General features: G+C 39.6%; 2 protein-coding genes across 4 annotated transcripts in view; one reads left to right on the top strand and one right to left on the bottom strand.

Annotated features, from left to right (window-relative positions):
• The window catches only part of LOC128686917 (uncharacterized), a 35,011-nt gene extending 34,471 nt beyond the window's left edge, over nt 1-540 (bottom strand). The window contains exon 1 of the mRNA XM_053774191.2: nt 423-540. The gene's annotated coding sequence lies outside the window, so the exon portion shown is untranslated. The remainder of the gene's footprint in view (nt 1-422) is intronic.
• Nucleotides 541-3,975: 3,435 nt separating this feature from the next.
• The window catches only part of Dbp45A (putative ATP-dependent RNA helicase Dbp45A), a 28,650-nt gene continuing 11,941 nt past the window's right edge, over nt 3,976-20,684 (top strand). For 2 of the 3 annotated variants that reach the window (XM_053774199.2, XM_053774198.2), the window contains exons 1-8: nt 3,978-4,353; nt 6,390-6,583; nt 7,047-7,225; nt 9,847-10,012; nt 11,618-11,797; nt 13,369-13,530; nt 14,284-14,460; nt 18,869-19,005. In XM_053774199.2, the coding sequence (XP_053630174.2) occupies nt 4,260-4,353; nt 6,390-6,583; nt 7,047-7,225; nt 9,847-10,012; nt 11,618-11,797; nt 13,369-13,530; nt 14,284-14,460; nt 18,869-19,005 (1,289 nt within the window). In that variant the 5' untranslated portion in view covers nt 3,978-4,259. Of the gene's footprint in view, nt 4,354-6,389; nt 6,584-7,046; nt 7,226-9,846; nt 10,013-11,617; nt 11,798-13,368; nt 13,531-14,283; nt 14,461-18,868; nt 19,006-20,684 lie in introns of all 3 variants that reach the window. The other variant, XM_053774200.2, reaches the window with a different exon arrangement.

Raw genomic sequence — 20,684 nt, 5'->3', positions numbered from 1 at the left:
CCCTGAGACGCTGGTGCCGCTGGAAGAAAATAATTATCTCTTTTAATTGCATTGATCCTCTTGTCTTGTTCCTCTCCTATGAGTATATTACAACACTTGCTGCTGTAAACTGGCAGGAGATAATATAAATATAAAAAGCTGATTCGGAAATAAAGGAGATTGAATGGGAAGTTGTGATTAATTCTTATATCCGGACTGTTGAATTGCTTCTTCCAGTATTGAACTACAATATCCGGAGGTGGTCACGCCAAGCTCACTCACGTCTTGTCTTGGAGTTCATCACACCTTGCTGTCTCCCCACGTTTATCCTGCTTCTTCTCATACGCAGATGTTGAACTAGAAAGTTTCCAAACAGACGAGAAATCGCATTACAAATATAATTACAAAAGACGTGGAATGTCAAGTTGTGTCGTAGTACTCACCATGATGCTAGACGGATGGCAGAGCAAGAGACATGTCGGGATAGAGTAAGAGGAGGCAGAAGCAGCACAGAGGAGAGAACGGGAGGTATCACCTTCTCTTTCAAATGTTAAACTGAGGAGGCAGTCTCAGGAAGAGGGGAATTTGTCACTGGTGCCAGTTAGCGCAAGATGCCACCTTAATTTCCATTAATCTCCATAAATATCTTATATTTTCTGAATATTCTGAATCCCAGAAGAACAGTTTAAGGTATATGTAGAAGGGTAAATAGCAGTAGTGTGCAATGAGGAAGAGTTAGAGAAGGTTTGGTGGATGTTAGGATGGCACTCTCCTGGTACTTGCAACGCAGGCGCACGTTCGAACTAGCCGCCCTTCATTCATTCATATCCAAGTTATAGAAAAGTATCGTCTTACTTCTCCATAAGTCGTGGAGAGGTAAGAAGACACAATGTGTATTTAGTAATGAAACATTACTGGACAAGCACCAAAAGTCGGTTCCTGACCAACCGGGCTGTGGCTCGTACGTTGGTTTGCGTGCAGCCAGCAGCAACAGCCTGGTTGATCAGGCTCTGATCCACCAGGAGGCCTGGTCACAGACCGGGCCGCGGGGGCGTTGACCCCCGGAACTCTCCAGGTAAACTCCAGGTACTCCAGATTATTTCTAGACGGGGATTAAAGATCACACAGGACAACGGTACTATTAAAATATGTGCTATATACTAAGTGAAATCTTACGAAACACTTTAATAAATTTATAATTATTTTGACATATTGTCTCAGATAATAAAATAATTAAGTCATACATGAACGTGGTGCAATATTTACAAAACAAGGATACGTAGATGGCGGATTGCAACAGCTCATAGGTTTAAAGAAATCCTGTTGTTGTTGACTCTAGTAGGGGGATATACTACTTTCCTATTCACATGTTTGTGGTTGCAGGGATCGAGTCTCAGCTCCTTTTCCTCTGGTCGTTACGGGGCTCCCTCTCCTAGCTGAGTGAGCCTTATCATTATCTGTCCTTAAAACTATATATGGTTCCTGCCTCTACCACTTCGCTGTCTGGGTTGTTTCACATTCTGACCATTATAAGGTTAAAGAAGAATTTGCTAACGTGTCTGTAATTCATCTGTGATTTTAACTTCCAGCTGTGCTCTCGTGTATCTGAGACTCGCCTCTCAAATAGTCCTCCTTGTCAATACCTCAGGATTAAAAAAGACTCCTAATCATTAACCTATGTCTAGATCTTAAGTAGTCTGTAAGCATTGTAATTAGTCTGCCCAAAATGAACTGCATGCTAGTTTACCTGGAGACCTGGAGTTTACCTGGAGAGAATTTCGGGGGTCAATGCCCCCGCGGCCCGGTCTGTGACCAGGCCTCCTGGTGGATCAGCGCCTGATCAACCAGGCTGTTGCTGCTGGCTGCACGCAAACCAACGTACGAGCCACAGCCCGGCTGATCAGGAACTGACTTTAGGTGCTTGTCCAGTGCCAGCTTGAAGACTGCCAGGGGTCTGTTGGTAATCCCCTTTATGTGTGCTGGGAGGCAGTTGAACAGTCTCGGGCCCCTGACACTTATTGTATGGTCTCTTAACGTGCTAGTGACACCCCTGCTTTTCATTGGGGGGATGGTGCATCGTCTGCCAAGTCTTTTGCTTTCGTAGTGAGTGATTTTCGTGTGCAAGTTCGGTACTAGTCCCTCTAGGATTTTCCAGGTGTATATAATCATGTATCTCTCCCTCCTGCGTTCCAGGGAATGCAGGTTTAGAAACCTCAAGCGCTCCCAGTAATTGAGGTGTTTTATCTCCGTTATGCGCGCCGTGAAAGTTCTCTGTACATTTTCTAGGTCGGCAATTTCACCTGCCTTGAAAGGTGCTGTTAGAGTGCAGCAATATTCCAGCCTAGATAGAACAAGTGACCTGAAGAGTGTCATCATGGGCTTGGCCTCCCTAGTTTTGAAGGTTCTCATTATCCATCCTGTCATTTTTCTAGCAGATGCGATTGATACAATGTTATGGTCCTTGAAGGTGAGATCCTCCGACATAATCACTCCCAGGTCTTTGACGTTGGTGTTTCGCTCTATTTTGTGGCCAGAATTTGTTTTGTACTCTGATGAAGATTTAATTTCCTCATGTTTACCATATCTGAGTAATTGAAATTTCTCATCGTTGAACTTCATATTGTTTTCTGCAGCCCACTGAAAGATTTGGTTGATGTCCGCCTGGAGCCTTGCAGTGTCTGCAATGGAAGACACTGTCATGCAGATTCGGGTGTCATCTGCAAAGGCTTTCTTTTGTGCTTAACACTATTTTATTAAATATAAACTGCATTTTGTATACTGCAGAAAAGAAGTACAGTTGTATCGTATTGTATTTTGTATGTCGTAATCATGTCACCTCTGGTTTTAATGTTATCTAGCGTCATACGGGTTAACTCCTTTGGTGTCTCGTCCTAGGTCATGTCCCTCAGCTCTAGGACTGGTCTCGTTTCAAACATTAGCACTTCTTCCAGCTTCTTGACATGCTTTATCAGATGTAGGTTTCATACTGGCACTGCGTACTCCAAGATGGACCTGACATATGCCGTTATAGGGTCGTAGGTCTTGTATTTGTTGCGGCCGTTATTCATTTGATATGTACCGTGAGAGAAATACCCATAACTGTGTTCATCCCGAGATCCTTCTCTTTCAGGAAAATTCGTAGTATTTGTCCATTGAGCCTCTACATTATTTCCAGAGTTCTCTGCCCTTCCCCAATTTTCATAACTTTGCATTTGTTAAGGTTAAATTCTAATAGCTAATTGTGAGACCAATCCTGTAGTATGTCCAGATCCATTTGTAGTCAGTTCTGGTTTGCTTCAGTTTGTATACTCTTCATTAGGTTTAGATCATTTGCAAACAAGGACACTTTGACTCGATTTTTTCTGGCATGTTGTGTCCGTACCCAAAAAACAGTACCGGTCCCAGTATAACACCTTAACGCAGGCGCACCTTTGAACCTAATGGCTCTAACATTTATGTGATATTTAATAGATACTAATATTGTTAAAAGCACCTATTCTCATATAACTGTTATATCCGTTAACCGTCTGTAAATTCTTATGCTCTGCTTCACCACTCCCCTTCAATAACTCCATAAAATTTATTTGTAGTGACAAATTTGTCATTCGCAACCTTTATCGTTGTACTTGTGAAACTTTTCAGTTTCCAGAATGAAGATTCCTAAATGTTGCCCCAGTGCCCCAATTATCAATTTGTTCTTTTTTTAAACCATTTATGCAAATTATGATTGTAACCAAATATGAACATGTAAATACTTCATTACCACTGTAATTTTTTTTAGCTATCAAAACTTCGTGACCCAGTCCCTGGATCCATTATGCGCCTCTGCAATCTTTGTACTACCTCCCACATGTTGGGTATTGGGGTATTGTCTTATCTTATCTTATCTACTACCTCCCACATGTTGGGTATTGGGGTATTGATATGGGGAATGGGAAGTTGGGTTCAATTAGATGTAAGCTTTGATGGCCCTTAACAACTCCCAAAACAACAACAAAGATGGTAGATGTTCATACATCTCTGCTCACGTGTTAGAGGTCACTTGTTCCCCCCCCCCCTTTTTTTTTATTTGTTTTCGTCTATAGTTGTGCAGTATTGCCTCCCCGGACATCGGTGGTTAATACGGTTTAAGCTGCAACAACAATGAATATTGGCATCAATGCCCACTATCCCTGAATCCTTGCTCTACTTTGAACCTCGTCTTCCAGAACCTTAAGAGGCAAGGTTTAGTTCTTGTACTGTGGTGGCCCTAACAAGTTTATCAATTACAAGAGGGGAATATGGCAGATGTTGTGAGTGAGGACACCCGCGGGAGAACTTATGCGGACATCCAGGGACTTCAGCCTTGGGTGATAAAGCAGTTGAACCAGTTAAGTAAGTGTCTTTGGAAGCTGCAATCTTCAAGGAAGCTGCTATTGTCAAGGGAGGTGCCATCTTCAAGGAAGGTGCCATCTTCAAGGAAGGTGCCATCTTCAAGGGAGGTGCCATCTTCAAGGAAGGTGCCATCTTCAAGGAAGGTGCCATCTTCAAGGAAGGTGCCATCTTCAAGGAAGGTGCCATCTTCAAGGAAGGTGCCATCTTCAAGGAAGGTGCCATCTTCAAGGAAGGTGCCATCTTCAAGGAAGGTGCCATCTTCAAGGTGCCATTTTCAAGGGAGGTGCCATCTTCAAGGAAGGTGCCATCTTCAAGGAAGGTGCCATCTTCAAGGAAGGTGCCATCTTCAAGGAAGGTGCCATCTTCAAGGAAGGTGCCATCTTCAAGGAAGGTGCCATCTTCAAGGAAGGTGCTATTGTCAAGGAAGGTGCCATCTTCAAGGAAGGTGCCATCTTCAAGGAAGGTGCCATCTTCAAGGAAGGTGCCATCTTCAAGAAAGGTGCCCTCTTCAAGGAAGGTGCCATCTTTAAGGAAGGTGCCATCTTCAAGGAAGGTGGCATCTTCAAGGAAGGTGCCATCTTCAAGGAAGGTGCCATTTTCAAGGGAGGTGCCATCTTCAAGGAAGGTGCCATCTTCAAGGAAGGTGCCATCTTCAAGGAAGGCACCATCTTTAAGGAAGGTACCATCTTCAAGGAAGGTGCCCTCTTCAAGGAAGGTGCCATCTTCAAGGAAGGTGCCATCTTCAAGGAACGTGCCATGTTACTGATAAAGTTTTGATGCAAGAAAATGGAGCTACCGGCTCATTCCTTGGATCTTTCCTGATTGCCTCATTCCCCAAGTAATGTATGATGCCTTTGGGTATTGCTTTCCTATAATTATTATAATAATAGTATTGAAGATACCCTCATAAATATTTGATGGAATGCTGCTGATAATTTTAGTTTCATTTACTTTTATGCAAATTATAATTTTTATATTAAGTATTTGCTATTTTTTATTTTGTCTTGGTTTTAAGCATGATAAAAATGATTTGCATAATATTGTAATGCTGGTGTTTTGCATAGATATCCATGAAATGTGCTGGCGTGGTAGCATTCAGGTTATATAGACACGTAGACTAAAGTTTTATTGGCTATGTGGGTACACCAGGCAGACGTGAGTAGGGTAGCCCGGAGCCAAGTTACCGGGGAAGAGCGCTGATGTTGTACAGTAAACGTCTGGGCTGTAAGTGAGGACAGGTGCTCAAGGCAAGGACCGCCCTAGGTGCCTGTCCTCTGCCGAGCACTGCTGAAACCAGGCTATAGGCCAGTAATTTTTCCCTAGTGGGAGGTATGTGAAAGTTGGGTAGGCATACTGTCTACAATATGTACTTTAAGAAAAGCCATTTAATGTAATTTTTCACAATTTCCATGTAATGAAAATTGTTTTTGCAGTGAAAGAGAGATATCTAGTGTATGTATATCTAATTTCCCTATCCCTCAAGGGAGATTCCTTGATGCTGGTGAGGGTCTCTTGATCTAAGGAATTCCACCTGTACTCCCCTTGAACCTAATTGCCTCTTGTTTCCCCAGGTGCAGTATGACCCCTATGGGTTTAGTTCTCCCCATGAATGTAATCATATCCCCTTCCCCTAAATTGATATATTAGCTCATCATTTGAGCCACAATTATAATATTAGTCTCCTGTCAGTATTATCACTTCAGTTGCTTTAAAAAATCATAACAGGTGTAATCATTGTGCAGGCAATTAGTCCCATAAATATTGTCACTTTCTCATTTTTTTCATTGTCAAAGTCATTGAAGCCAAACTTAATGCTTCTAATTAAAGAGCTGATCATTGCATACTTATTCCCCAGGATAAATCCATTAACATTTTATTTTAAAAATACAACCATGTTATCCATTTCCTGGAAAAAATAGTTGTTTGTTGTAGAAATTACTTATTTAGGAGATAATAGGCAAAATAAAAATGTCATTTATTATGTGAATTATAAATATAAATTCATTTTCAAAATTGCACTTTTTATTACCTACCAGAGATTCACCAACCAACCCCCATTCAGTACCACTGCATTCAGCCTGCACTTGAGGGCAAAGATGTCATTGGAGCGGCAAAGACTGGTTCGGGGAAAACTCTTGCTTTTGTTATTCCCATACTACAAAGATTATCAATTGACCCTTATGGCATTTATGCGCTTGTTCTGACACCTACACGAGAACTTGCTTTTCAGGTATGTCCAAAGTGTAAAGAGTAGTCATACCCTATGAATTGTTCCCTTTTTTTTATTTTCCATTTACATTCATTTTTTCACTCATCTGTCATAAATTTATTGGATTGGTAAATCCTCAAATAAAAATATACAGGAATTTATTTGACAATATTGTACTGCATTTTATTATGCATTTAAATGATTATGTATTTTAGGTACATCTTCAGTACATAGTGTGTGTGCAGGCACAAGTGAGTGTGTGTGGGTGCATGTGTGCAAGTGTGTGTGCATATGCTTGTGCACTCACATGTACATACACACACATTTAAAATGATTATGCACATCAGATATGTACTGTACCCTGTAGTAGTACATACAGTACCTTGTATAATTGCTTAGAAGTTGATACTATAAACTCATTTTAACTGCATCTTTAAACAAAATTCGTTTAACTTCTCAATGAATTAACAATTTTATCCTGAAGATAGCTGACCAGTTCCGGGCTCTTGGAGCTCCGGTATCACTACGATTAAGTGTGGTCGTGGGAGGCCTGGATATTGTAGCGCAGGGTGCAGAACTGAATCGGTCTCCACATGTAGTTGTATCCACACCTGGGCGGCTGGCAGATATATTGGAAACATCTCCAGAATTTACACTTAAACGGTAAAACTTACACATATGTATTTTGTAATGTCTACCTTAGAGCACAGGAGTGGGTGGGTGGGTAATAGCTGTTTTATGGTTGTAATTGGAGGGACCTTGAAAACATTGGCTTTGTATTTATTTATTTAATTTTTTTTTTTTTTTTCAACAAGTCGGCCGTCTCCCACCGAGGCAGGGTGACCCAAAAAAGAAAGAAAATCCCCAAAAAGAAAATACTTTCATCATCATTCAACACTTTCACCACACTCGCACATTATCACTGTTTTTGCAGAGGTGCTCAGAATACAACAGTTTAGAAGTATACACATATAAAGATACACAACATATCCCTCCAAACTGCCAATATCCCAAACCCCTCCTTTAAAGTGCAGGCATTGTACTTCCCATTTCCAGGACTCAAGTCCGACTATATGAAAATAACCGGTTTCCCTGAATCCCTTCACTAAATATTACCCTGCTCACACTCCAACAGATCATCAGGTCCCAAGTACCATTCGTCTCCATTCACTCCTATCTAACACGCTCACACACGCTTGCTGGAAGTCCAAGCCCCTTGCCCACAAAACCTCCTTTACCCCCTCTCTCCAACCCTTTCGAGGACGACCCCTACCCCGCCTTCCTTCCCCTATAGATTTATATGCTTTCCATATCATTCTACTTTGATCCATTCTCTCTAAATGACCAAACCACCTCAACAACCCCTCTTCTGCCCTCTGACTAATACTTTTATTAACTCCACACCTTCTCCTAATTTCCACACTCCGAATTTTCTGCATAATATTTACACCACACATTGCCCTTAAACAGGACATCTCCACTGCCTCCAACCGTCTCCTCGCTGCTGCATTTACCACCCAAGCTTCACACCCATATAAGAGTGTTGGTACTACTATACTTTCATACATTCCCTTCTTTGCCTCCATAGATAACGTTTTTTGACTCCACATATACCTCAACGCACCACTCACCTTTTTTCCCTCATCAATTCTATGATTAACCTCATCCTTCATAAATCCATCCGCCGACACATCAACTCCCAAGTAGTATGTGAAAACATTCACTTCTTCCATACTCCTCCTCCCCAATTTGATATCCAATTTTTCTTTATCTAAATCATTTGACACCCTCATCACCTCACTCTTTTCTATGTTCACTTTCAACTTTCTACCTTTACACACATTCCCAAACTCATCCACTAACCTTTGCAATTTTTCTTTAGAATCTCCCATAAGCACAGTATCATCAGCAAAAAGTAACTGTGTCAATTCCCATTTTGAATTTGATTCTCCAAAATTTAATCCCACCCCTCTCCCGAACACCCTAGCATTTACTTCCTTTACAACCCCATCTATAAATATATTAAACAACCATGGTGACATTACACATCCCTGTCTAAGACCTACTTTTACCGGGAAGTAGTCTCCCTCTCTTCTACACACCCTAACCTGAGCCTCACTATCCTCATAAAAACTCTTTACAGCATTTAATAACTTACCACCTATTCCATATACTTGCAACATCTGCCACATTGCTCCTCTATCCACTGTATCATATGCCTTTTCTAAATCCATAAATGCAATAAAAACTTCCCTACCTTTATTTATATTTTTATTTATATTTTTCAAGTGTTAAAACGTCTCTAAAATGACAAGTTCATTCAGGCTAGGTCACAGACTAACTACATACATACATATGTATGTACATACAAATTACATACATACTTATATACATACATACATGCATGCATTCTTTAAGAAAGACATTAAATAACCAAAATGCACTCCAGCAATTTCAGTGGGGACATTTCTTTTTATAGTATAGTGGTACTTGCATTGTTGTATGGGTGTGAGGCATGACTTTTGAATGGTGCAGGGAGAAATCTGGAGGCAGTAGAGATGCCATGTTTGAGGGCATTGTGTGGTGTGACTATCATGCAGAGTATTTGGAGTTTGGAGATTAGCGAGAGGTGTTAACAAAAGTATTATTCAGAGAGCCGAGGAGGGGTTGTTGAAGTGGTTTGGACATTTAGAGAGGATGGGAAAAAAAATGGGATGACTAGGACATACAAATCTGAGGTGGAGGGAAGGAGGGGTAGGGGTCTTCCTCAGAAAGGATGGAAGGAGAGGGTAAAGGAGGGTTGGAGTGTTAGGGGCTTGGACATCCAACAGGCTTGCATGGGTGTGTTAGACAGGAGTGAGTGGAGGCAAGTGGTTTTTATGAATTGACATGCTGTTGGAGTGTGAGCAGGGTAACATTTATGGAAGAATTAAGGGAAACTGGTCAACCAGACTTGACTCCTGCAGGTGAGAAGTACAATGCATGTATGTTATGGTTTGGAGGGTCATCTGAACTGTAATATCAGCATGCTTCTGGTAAGACAGTGATTGAATGTGGGATGGTGAAAGTATTTTCTTCTTTGTCAGGTCACCCTACCTTGGTGAGACACAGCTGGAGTGTTATAAAACTTCATATAGAAAATTGCTTATAAATCGGTACAATACCAAGTTATATTACACAAATGTAGTGATTACTTTCTATTTGCCCATGGAATAACTATCCATCTGGAGAAATATTTAAGATTTAAATGGTATGTTTATATAAGACTTCTTTCTTTCTTTCAGGATAAAATTCTTAGTCTTAGATGAAGCTGACCGCTTAATGGATGGCAGGTTCGACTCTCAGCTACACACTATCTGGTCGTCACTGCCAGAGAAGAGACAAACACTTCTGTTCTCTGCAACCATCACGGACAGGCTAGAGAGAATGAAAGAACTTGCATCATCTGAGGTAACCTTTGTTTACATAATTTTCCTTTATCATTCATAAACACTTACTGTATTGTATAATAAAAAATATGGTAAAAGAAAATGAAAAATGTATGTTGAGATAAATTTACTGGAAATTTATTAAAGAAAGAATAAAAGTAAATTATGAAGAATGAAATTGATATTGATATAGTAGTCTTAGGAAAGGATGGTAGGAGGGGGTAAAAGAGGGCTTGTGTGCAAGGGGCTTGGACATACAGCAGGCATGTTAAATAGGAGGGAGTGGAGACGAATGGTTTTTGGAATTTGACGAGCTGTTGGAGTAATATTTTGTGAAGGGATTCAGGGAAACTGGTTAGCCAGACTTGAGTCCTGGAGGTGGTAAGTACATTGCCTGCACTTTAAAGGAGGGGTCTGGGATATTTGCTGTTTGGAGTGATATTTAAACTGTCATATCTGGGGGCCTCTGAAAAGACAGTGATTATGTATGAGTGATGGTGAAAGTGTTGAATGTTGATGAAAGTTTATTCTTTCTTTTTGGGTTTTTCTTTTTTTTTTTTGGGGGGGTCACCCTGCCTTGGTGGGAAGCGGCCAACGTGTTGAAAAAAAAAAATGTTATAATCCAAGATGCATTCCTTAGCTACGATATTCTGTGCCTAATTTCATTTATACTATTTAAAACTGAAATAAAAAAAAGCATTATACAGTGGTACCTCGGGATACGAACTTATTTCTTTCCAGAAGGCTGTTTGAGTACTGATAGCAAAAGAATTTGTTCCCATGAGGAATAATGTAAATTAGATTAATCCGTTTCAGACCCCAAATATACACTTACAAAAGCACTTACATAAATACACTTACATAATTGTTCGTGTTTTGAGCTGTTCGTATCCCGAGGTACCACTGTATAGTACTCACATCAGTTCCTCTTTCTTCCCTTTTCCTTCATTCCTTCTGACTCCCATTTCCTAACCTCCCTCTCACTTTCCTTCTCTCTTGCACTTCTATTCACACCCATCCTCTCTCACACTGTATCTGACACGATACTCTGCATAGGTTCACCACTCCCTTACTGTTGTGGATGAGTGTGTGGGGCTGGAGATACATGTTAAGAGAAGTGTATGCACAGGTAGCAGCAGGACTTCATTTATTTTTTTCTCTATTGAATTTTTTAAACATCTTAACCCTTAAATGGTCCAAATGTATATACAGTGGACCCCCGCATAACGATCACCTCCGAATGCGACCAATTATGTAAGTGTATTTATGTAAGTGCGTTTGTACATGTATGTTTGGGGCTCTGAAATGGACTAATCTACTTCACAATATTCCTTATGGGAACAAATTCGGTCAGTACTGGCACCTGAACATACTTCTGGAATGAAAAAATATCGTTAACCGGGGGTCCACTGTATACGTTTTTTCAACATCTGAAAGTATGTAAAAAAATGTAGATCTTCCTTTTTGTTTTACATTTGAAAACGTGTAAAAAAACTTTTATCTACATTTTTTTTTTGTTATATTTGAAAATATGTAAAAAAAAGTAGATCTACTTTTGTAGCACTACGAATTTGAACGTCAATCTCTTTGGACCGTTTAAGGGTTAAAAGGATTTGTATATTTCTAGGTATTTCTTTGGCAGTCATCAGGAAATAAACAGGCAACGGTGCAACAGCTGGACGAGCGCTATGCTTTAGTCAATCCCATTGTGAAAGATGCCACCATGATTGCTATGGTTCTTCAACAAACTGAACAGAAACCAAGGGGTTTAATAATGATTTTTACTGATACATGCAAGAATACACAGGTACAGTATACAAAAACTGAACATGAGAAAATTACTTCATAAATTCTAAGGAACCATAGAATAACAAAATTCCCAAAAAAAAAAAAAAATACAATACACTTTATATTTCTCCAGTAATAAAAGGCCATTCTTTTACCAGTGTTAGAGCTTTCAAGATATATAGTCCCACAGTGTCAAATAGAAGGATGCAAGAATATGAAATAAATGCTGTGGATGAAATAAAAATGTTATAATTTCTTTGTTAATAAATCAATGTTATATCTAATGTTTGGCCCAGTTTTGTATAGTGAGAGCACAGTAATAAATTATGTTTTAATGATGGTGATATTCTCATAGTAGTATATTATTATTATTATTATTATTATGTTCATTATGGAAGTGCTAAACCCATAGGAGGTCATACAGCACCTTTGGGAAAGGGAGATAAATAGGTTTGATTTGAGGAAAGGGAAGGTAGCTCTAATCTCATAGATCCAGAACCCTTCACTAGTATTAAGGCACCCCATGTCCTTCCCATTGGTCCCTCCCTCTCTGGAAAATAGAAGTTATAGTTTGATTCAGCTGTAAAATATCAAGTATGCTCTGTAAAGACCCCAATGGAAATAAATCACTCTGACTTTTTTGGGTTATCCTAGGTTCTCTACACTTATGCTGTTATGTATGATAATCTATGTAACTGCATTTGTGTATACCTGAACAAACTTACTAACTGGAGCAAAAGTTTCTGTAGTTGATAAAGAGTAATTCTTCATCTAAAATAAGTGTGGGGGTGACTGGGATGCTACGTAAGCATTTATGTACTTATTACCTAAACAGAAAACTGAATGCAAATCTCTGGTAGTAAAATAAAATTCTGCCCAATTTTAGCTAGAAGTCATATTTACCTTTTCATAGACACCTCAGGGAGGTGCCCTGACGGTGGTTAGAGGACTCTTGATCCAAGAAAATGGAATTATCCTGCCCTTGGACTGAGCCTGATTGCCTCCTATGGACTATTTGACGTCTTTGGGTTTAGTACTCACTCCTTATTGTAATATAATAATAATAGTAATTATAATAATAAAGTAATACCTTGTCATTGAGGATTTTACTTTCCATGATCATTTCCAAGGTAGGTAGGGAAGGTGCTCTGATGCTACTGAAGTGTTCTTGTTGCAATGATTTGGAGCTGTCCTTCCCTTCAATCAAGCCAGATTGCCTCCCACTCTTCCCATTCCTCAGACTTTGTGCAACTCATACAGGTTTAGTTCATACTTGTTAATGTACAGGGTAATAATCCTTTCAAGGGGATGCCTTGATGCTGGCAAAGGGATCTTCATCCAAGGAAATTAAGCCATTCTCACTTTCCTTGGATGAAACTAGATTACCTCCCACTCTCCAGGTACTGTTTGACCTCTATAGGTTTAGTGCTTCCCAGTAATAATAATAATACTTGTCATGGTTTACGTTGAAAGTTTACGTTTCCATAAACACTGATGGCAAGAGAGGTAATAAAAAAATCAGTTCCATGACTAACACTTGAATTGACTATTTTGAGGTTATGCCATGTCTTGGTTTGTGTTTCTTGGCAGGTACTGAGCATGTTGCTGAACTCCTTAAGTATAGAGTGTGTGGCTCTTCACTCCATGCTCTCCCAGAAAGAGAGACTGTCTGCCTTAGCACGATTCAAGTCATCACAAGTGAAGGTTCTCATTGCCACTGATGTTGCAAGTAGAGGGCTGGATATTCCTTTGGTTTGTATTGAAAAGAGTTACTCAGAATAATTTATTTATTTTTGTACTTCTTTTTAAAAAAAATCACCATTCATTCAATAGCTGCTATATGACCCTAGTGAGTTTAGCACTAAATTTTGATTGTATTAATAATAACATTCAATAGCTACCTTGCCAGAAGGATACAGACATTACAATTCAAATGACCCTCGGAATGGCAACATTATACTAGAATTTTAATATAATAAACTTGTGAACACTTGTGGTGCATCAAAAATCTCTGATTATCTCCCATTATATCATTCTTCAGCAGAATTCTCCAATAACCATGTTATAGCATTGATCCTTTTCAATAGTGTTTTGATGCTAAGCTATCCTTCACTTCTTGTCCTCCTCTTCCTTGGATTAAACCTGATTGCTTCCTGTTTCCCAGATACTGTATGACCCCTATGGGTTTAACACTTCTCCCTAAATATAATGATAATATCAGTGGGAGATGGCTGGTGTTAAAAATGCATATTATATTCATGGGGAAGAGGTAAACCTTTTGGGGGTCATACATTACCTGAGGTCCACTAGGTACATGATTGTCTTTCCAAGCTTCCTTTCTTAAAAATTCTGTGTTATTATAGTCTATTTTTGTATCTTTTCTAAGTAGTTTCAGAAAGTTGTTTTTTTTCTATCTTGGCCAGCTTTTATTTTTGTCATTTTCTTATTTTTCTTTCCTAGTGCTTTTGCTTATGTTGTTAATACTGCATAATTTTATTTTTCAAGGTGGAGCTGGTAATCAATCATGCCATTCCTAACCTTCCCAAGAACTACATCCATCGAGTTGGTCGAACAGCTCGAGCAGGCAGGGCTGGTCAGGCTCTTTCCTTCATCACTCCACATGAAATCAAGATTTTGCTAGCTATTGAGTCAGAGACACGAAGGAAAATGACTGAGTTGAAAGTAAGTAGAATGGGCAATAGTAATGAAATTTGAAATAATTTTTGGGGCTGTATTTAAATTCTGAATAACTTACAGAACATTAGACACAGAAGAGTTAGGAAAAATTGAGCATTTATTATTTTATTATTATCATACCGGCCGATTCCCACCAAGGCAGGGTGGCCCGAAAAAGAAAAACTTTCACCATCATTCACTCCATCACTGTCTTGCCAGAAGGGTGCTTTACACTACAGTTTTTAAACTGCAACATTAACACCCCTCCTTCAGAGTGCAGGCACTGTACTTCCCATCTCCAGGACTCAAGTCCGGCCTGCCGGTTTCCCTGAATCCCTTCATAAATGTTACTTTGCTCACACTCCAACAGCACGTCAAGTATTAAAAACCATTTGTCTCCATTCACTCCTATCAAACACGCTCACGCATGCCTGCTGGAAGTCCAAGCCCCTCGCACACAAAACCTCCTTTACCCCCTCCCTCCAACCCTTCCTAGGCCGACCCCTACCCCGCCTTCCTTCCACTACAGACTGATACACTCTTGAAGTCATTCTGTTTCGCTCCATTCTCTCTACATGTCCGAACCACCTCAACAACCCTTCCTCAGCCCTCTGGACAACAGTTTTGGTAATCCCGCACCTCCTCCTAACTTCCAAACTACGAATTCTCTGCATTATATTCACACCACACATTGCCCTCAGACATGACATCTCCACTGCCTCCAGCCTTCTCCTCGCTGCAACATTCATCACCCACGCTTCACACCCATATAAGAGCGTTGGTAAAACTATACTCTCATACATTCCCCTCTTTGCCTCCAAGGACAAAGTTCTTTGTCTCCACAGACTCCTAAGTGCACCACTCACTCTTTTTCCCTCATCAATTCTATGATTCACCTCATCTTTCATAGACCCATCCGCTGACACGTCCACTCCCAAATATCTGAATACGTTCACCTCCTCCATACTCTCTCCCTCCAATCTGATATTCAATCTTTCATCACCTAATCTTTTTGTTATCCTCATAACCTTACTCTTTCCTGTATTCACCTTTAATTTTCTTCTTTTGCACACCCTACCAAATTCATCCACCAATCTCTGCAACTTCTCTTCAGAATCTCCCAAGAGCACAGTGTCATCGGCAAAGAGCAGCTGTGACAACTCCCACTTTGTGTGTGATTCTTTATCTTTTAACTCCACGCCTCTTGCCAAGACCCTCGCATTTACTTCTCTTACAACCCCATCTATAAATATATTAAACAACCACGGTGACATCACACATCCTTGTCTAAGGCCTACTTTTACTGGGAAAAAATTTCCCTCTTTCCTACATACTCTAACTTGAGCCTCACTATCCTCGTAAAAACTCTTCACTGCTTTCAGTAACCTACCTCCTACACCATACACTTGCAACATCTGCCACATTGCCCCCCTATCCACCCTGTCATACGCCTTTTCCAAATCCATAAATGCCACAAAGACCTCTTTAGCCTTATCTAAATACTGTTCACTTATATGTTTCACTGTAAACACCTGGTCCACACACCCCCTACCTTTCCTAAAGCCTCCTTGTTCATCTGCTATCCTATTCTCCGTCTTACTCTTAATTCTTTCAATTATAACTCTACCATACACTTTACCAGGTACACTCAACAGACTTATCCCCCTATAATTTTTGCACTCTCTTTTATCCCCTTTGCCTTTATACAAAGGAACTATGCATGCTCTCTGCCAATCCCTAGGTACCTTACCCTCTTCCATACATTTATTAAATAATTGCACCAACCACTCCAAAACTATATCCCCACCTGCTTTTAACATTTCTACCTTTATCCCATCAATCCCGGCTGCCTTACCCCCTTTCATTTTACCTACTGCCTCACGAACTTCCCCCACACTCACAACTGGCTCTTCCTCACTCCTACAAGATGTTATTCCTCCTTGCCCTATACACGAAATCACAGCTTCCCTATCTTCATCAACATTTAACAATTCCTCAAAATATTCCTTCCATCTTCCCAATACCTCTACCTCTCCATTTAATAACTCTCCTCTCCTATTTTTAACTGACAAATCCATTTGTTCTCTAGGCTTTCTTAACTTGTTAATCTCACTCCAAAACTTTTTCTTATTTTCAACAAAATTTGTTGATAACATCTCACCCACTCTCTCATTTGCTCTCTTTTTACATTGCTTCACCACTCTCTTAACTTCTCTCTTTTTCTCCATATACTCTTCCCTCCTTGCATCACTTCTACTTTGTAAAAACTTCTCATATGCTAACTTTTTCTCCCTTACTACTCTCTTTACATCATCATTCCACCAATCGCTCCTCTTCCCTCCTGCACCCACTTTCCTGTAACCACAAACTTCTGCTGAACACTCTAACACTACATTTTTAAACCTACCCCATACCTCTTCGACCCCATTGCCTATGCTCTCATTAGCCCATCTATCCTCCAATAGCTGTTTATATCTTACCCTAACTGCCTCCTCTTTTAGTTTATAAACCTTCACCTCTCTCTTCCCTGATGCTTCTATTCTCCTTGTATCCCATCTACCTTTTACTCTCAGTGTAGCTACAACTAGAAAGTGATCTGATATATCTGTGGCCCCTCTATAAACATGTACATCCTGAAGTCTACTCAACAGTCTTTTATCTACCAATACATAATCCAACAAACTACTGTCATTTCGCCCTACATCATATCGTGTATACTTATTTATCCTCTTTTTCTTAAAATATGTATTACCTATAACTAAACCCCTTTCTATACAAAGTTCAATCAAAGGGCTCCCATTATCATTTACACCTGGCACCCCAAACTTACCTACCACACCCTCTCTAAAAGTTTCTCCTACTTTAGCATTCAAGTCCCCTACCACAATTACTCTCTCACTTGGTTCAAAGGCTCCTATACATTCACTTAACATCTCCCAAAATCTCTCTCTCTCCTCTGCATTCCTCTCTTCTCCAGGTGCATACACGCTTATTATGACCCACTTCTCGCATCCAACCTTTACTTTAATCCACATAATTCTTGAATTTACACATTCATATTCTCTTTTCTCCTTCCATAACTGATCATTTAACATTACTGCTACCCCTTCCTTTGCTCTAACTCTCTCAGATACTCCAGATTTAATCCCATTTATTTCCCCCCACTGAAACTCTCCTACCCCCTTCAGCTTTGTTTCGCTTAGGGCCAGGACATCCAACTTCTTTTCATTCATAACATCAGCAATCATCTGTTTCTTGTCATCCGCACTACATCCACGCACATTTAAGCAACCCAGTTTTATAAAGTTTTTCTTCTTCTCTTTTTTAGTAATTGTATACAGGAGAAGGGGTTACTAGCCCATTGCTCCCGGCATTTTAGTCGCCTCATACGACACGCATGGCTTACGGAGGAAAGATTCTTTTCCACTTCCCCATGGACAATAGAAGAAATAAAAAAGAACAAGAGCTATTTAGAAAAAGGAGAAAAACCTAGATGTATGTATATATATATATGCATGTGCGTGTCTGTGAAGTGTGACCAAAGTGTAAGTAGGAGTAGCAAGATATCCCTGTTATCTTAGCGTGTTTATGAGACAGAAAAAGAAACCAGCAATCCTACCATCATGCAAAACAGTTACAGGTTTTTGTTTCACAGTCATCTGGCAGGACGGTAGTACTTCCCTGGGTGGTTGCTGTCTACCAACCTATGAAATGTAATAAGTAGTTAAGTTATTATTATTATAATAAAAAAGAAGCGCTAAACCACAAGGGCTATACAGCGCTAATAAGTAGTTAAAGAAGCTTGAGGAATTCTTTGTTGTTATTACTTTTAATAACTGATAAGATAAAAAAAAAAACAGAATACCTCTTCGTACAGAATTATGTTGTGTTAGCACCTTTTAAAGGGGTTCCTTGTCATCATGAAAGGCACTTGATATAAGGATTCAGAGAACACCTGCCTTTCTTCAGATCATCCCTAGATACCCCCACCCTTCCCTTTTTTTTTACAGGCTAAATAGCAGGGCCATTCCAATTTATCAAAGTTTGTTGCTACTTTTAACCTGTGACTAATCTTGTATTGTGACAACCAGACTTCACCATGTGCTGCAACTGTGGATACTGCAAGTGCCACTGATACTGGCATTGCTGCTGATGAGAGTCACTGATGCTGCCACTGTTGACACTGCCACTACTGCAACATCTTTCTTCACAGTCCCATTCTTAGTGCAGACTTTCTGCCTCTACTTTGCTACATCACCTGTGATCTCATCGTGTTCCTTTCTGTTGGTGTTGCCATCTCAGCATCTGTGCCACTTCCTTTCTCCCATTTCTCATCTCTGTTGTGTGACACTTTACGACCCTTTTGGGTGTAATGCTTTCACATGAATATGTTAATAACATATTGTATTTACAGGTGGATGAAGCTATGGTGCGCAAGATCATGAAGCAAGTTAATGTATCTCGACGAGAACAAGAAATCAGGCTTGAACAAACTGACTTTGATGAGCGTCGGAACATTAACAAGCGTAAACGGCTCATCTTAGAGGGCAGGTAAGGTTTTAATGATTGTTAGTTTGCCACAAGAAAAGTTTTATATCAGATGGTGTTGTAAAAATTGAATGGCATTTTTATGAGTGAGAAAATTTCTTTTTATTGTAAAATTATTATGAGAAATGTGATAAATGAATGTACAGTGCTGTAGTATGCTGGCATAAGAGTGATGTATTTCAGAAGTAAATAGGTTCCTAACACTGGTTATATATTAAGTGTATTGCCAGTCATACATGAAAGAACTCCTCGAAGGAGGTGCCCTGAGGTTGTGAGGGGGGGCCCATGATCCAAGGAATTAGACCTGTTCTTTCCTTGGATTGAATCTAATTATCCCCATTCCCTAGGTGCTGTATGACCCTTGTGGGTTTAGTGCTTCCCCTCTAATCATACTAGGAATGTACTAGGGTATAGTGGTACCAATACTGTCATATGGGTTTGAAGCATTGGTTTTAAACATTACAGCAAGGAGGCAGTGGAGATGTGTTTGAAGACAATGTGTGGCGTGACTTTTATACAGAGAATTCCAAGCTTGGAGATCAGATGTGGAATTACCAAAGGTATTATTCAGAGGGTGGAGTGGATAAATCTGAGAGTAAAGGAGGGTAGGGGTAATCCTAGGAAAGGTTAGAAGGAGTGGATAAAGGCTGTTTTATGAAATAAAGTGATCGGAAATTGTTAATTTGGCCAATTTAACACAAAGTTCAAAATATTCCAATTTCAAAATAGGGTCCAGAATAAACAATGTAGGTATTCCTGGCACTAAACTAACATTTCCTCTGTTCATTAGTTATGTTTTGAGGCTTTACAAATAAATTCCATTTTGAATTTTTATTCAAATAATGAATTTTTATTCACACCAAAAAATAGAAGATTCACTGTTATGCAATATTGTAATAATTGTATAAATATCATCACCACATTTGTGAATGTATATTAGACCCACCAGCTGGCATGTATAAGACGTGTGAGGTCGTTTGTTTACTCTTGAACATCTGCAAAAATTTAACATTTCTGCCACTTTGAGCTCAGTTTGAAGCCATTTCCAGTGCTAACACCTTTCAAAATTATATCTATTTCTATGATATGTCTTCCATTCTATCAAATGAGACTAAGAAATCACAAATACAACTATAAAAAACATACGAAAAAACACTGCAAAGTCGCTGTTTTAACCCTTTGACTGTTTTCGACGTATAAATACGTCTTACGAGCCAATGTTTTTGACGTATATATACTCAATAATTCTAGCGGCTTCAAATCAAGTGGGAGAAAGCTGGTAGGCCCACATGTGAGAGAATGGGTCTGTGTGGTCAGTGTGCACCACGTAAAAAAAATCCTGCAGCACACATTACGTAATGAGAAATAAAAAACTCTGATCGTTTTTTTGGAATAAAACGCCGACTTTGATGTGTATTTTCGTATAGTATTTATCGTTGTATTCGCGTTTTCATGGTCTTAGGTGATAAAATGGAAAACATATTACAGAAACAGAGATGATTTTCATTACTTTTACGATGAAAACGACCTTGAAACTGAGCTCAAAGTAGCGGAAATGTTCGATTTTTACCAATGTTCAAGAGTAAATAAATCACACCACACGTCCAATACACGTCAACTGGGGAGTCTAATATTCTTTCACTAGTGCACTGATATTATTTATACCATTTTTACAATAATGC

Source organism: Cherax quadricarinatus, chromosome 7 (genome assembly GCF_038502225.1).
Source record: "Cherax quadricarinatus isolate ZL_2023a chromosome 7, ASM3850222v1, whole genome shotgun sequence".
Classification (NCBI taxonomy): Eukaryota; Metazoa; Arthropoda; class Malacostraca; order Decapoda; family Parastacidae; genus Cherax; species Cherax quadricarinatus.
This window is presented reverse-complemented; position numbering and strand designations above follow the sequence as displayed.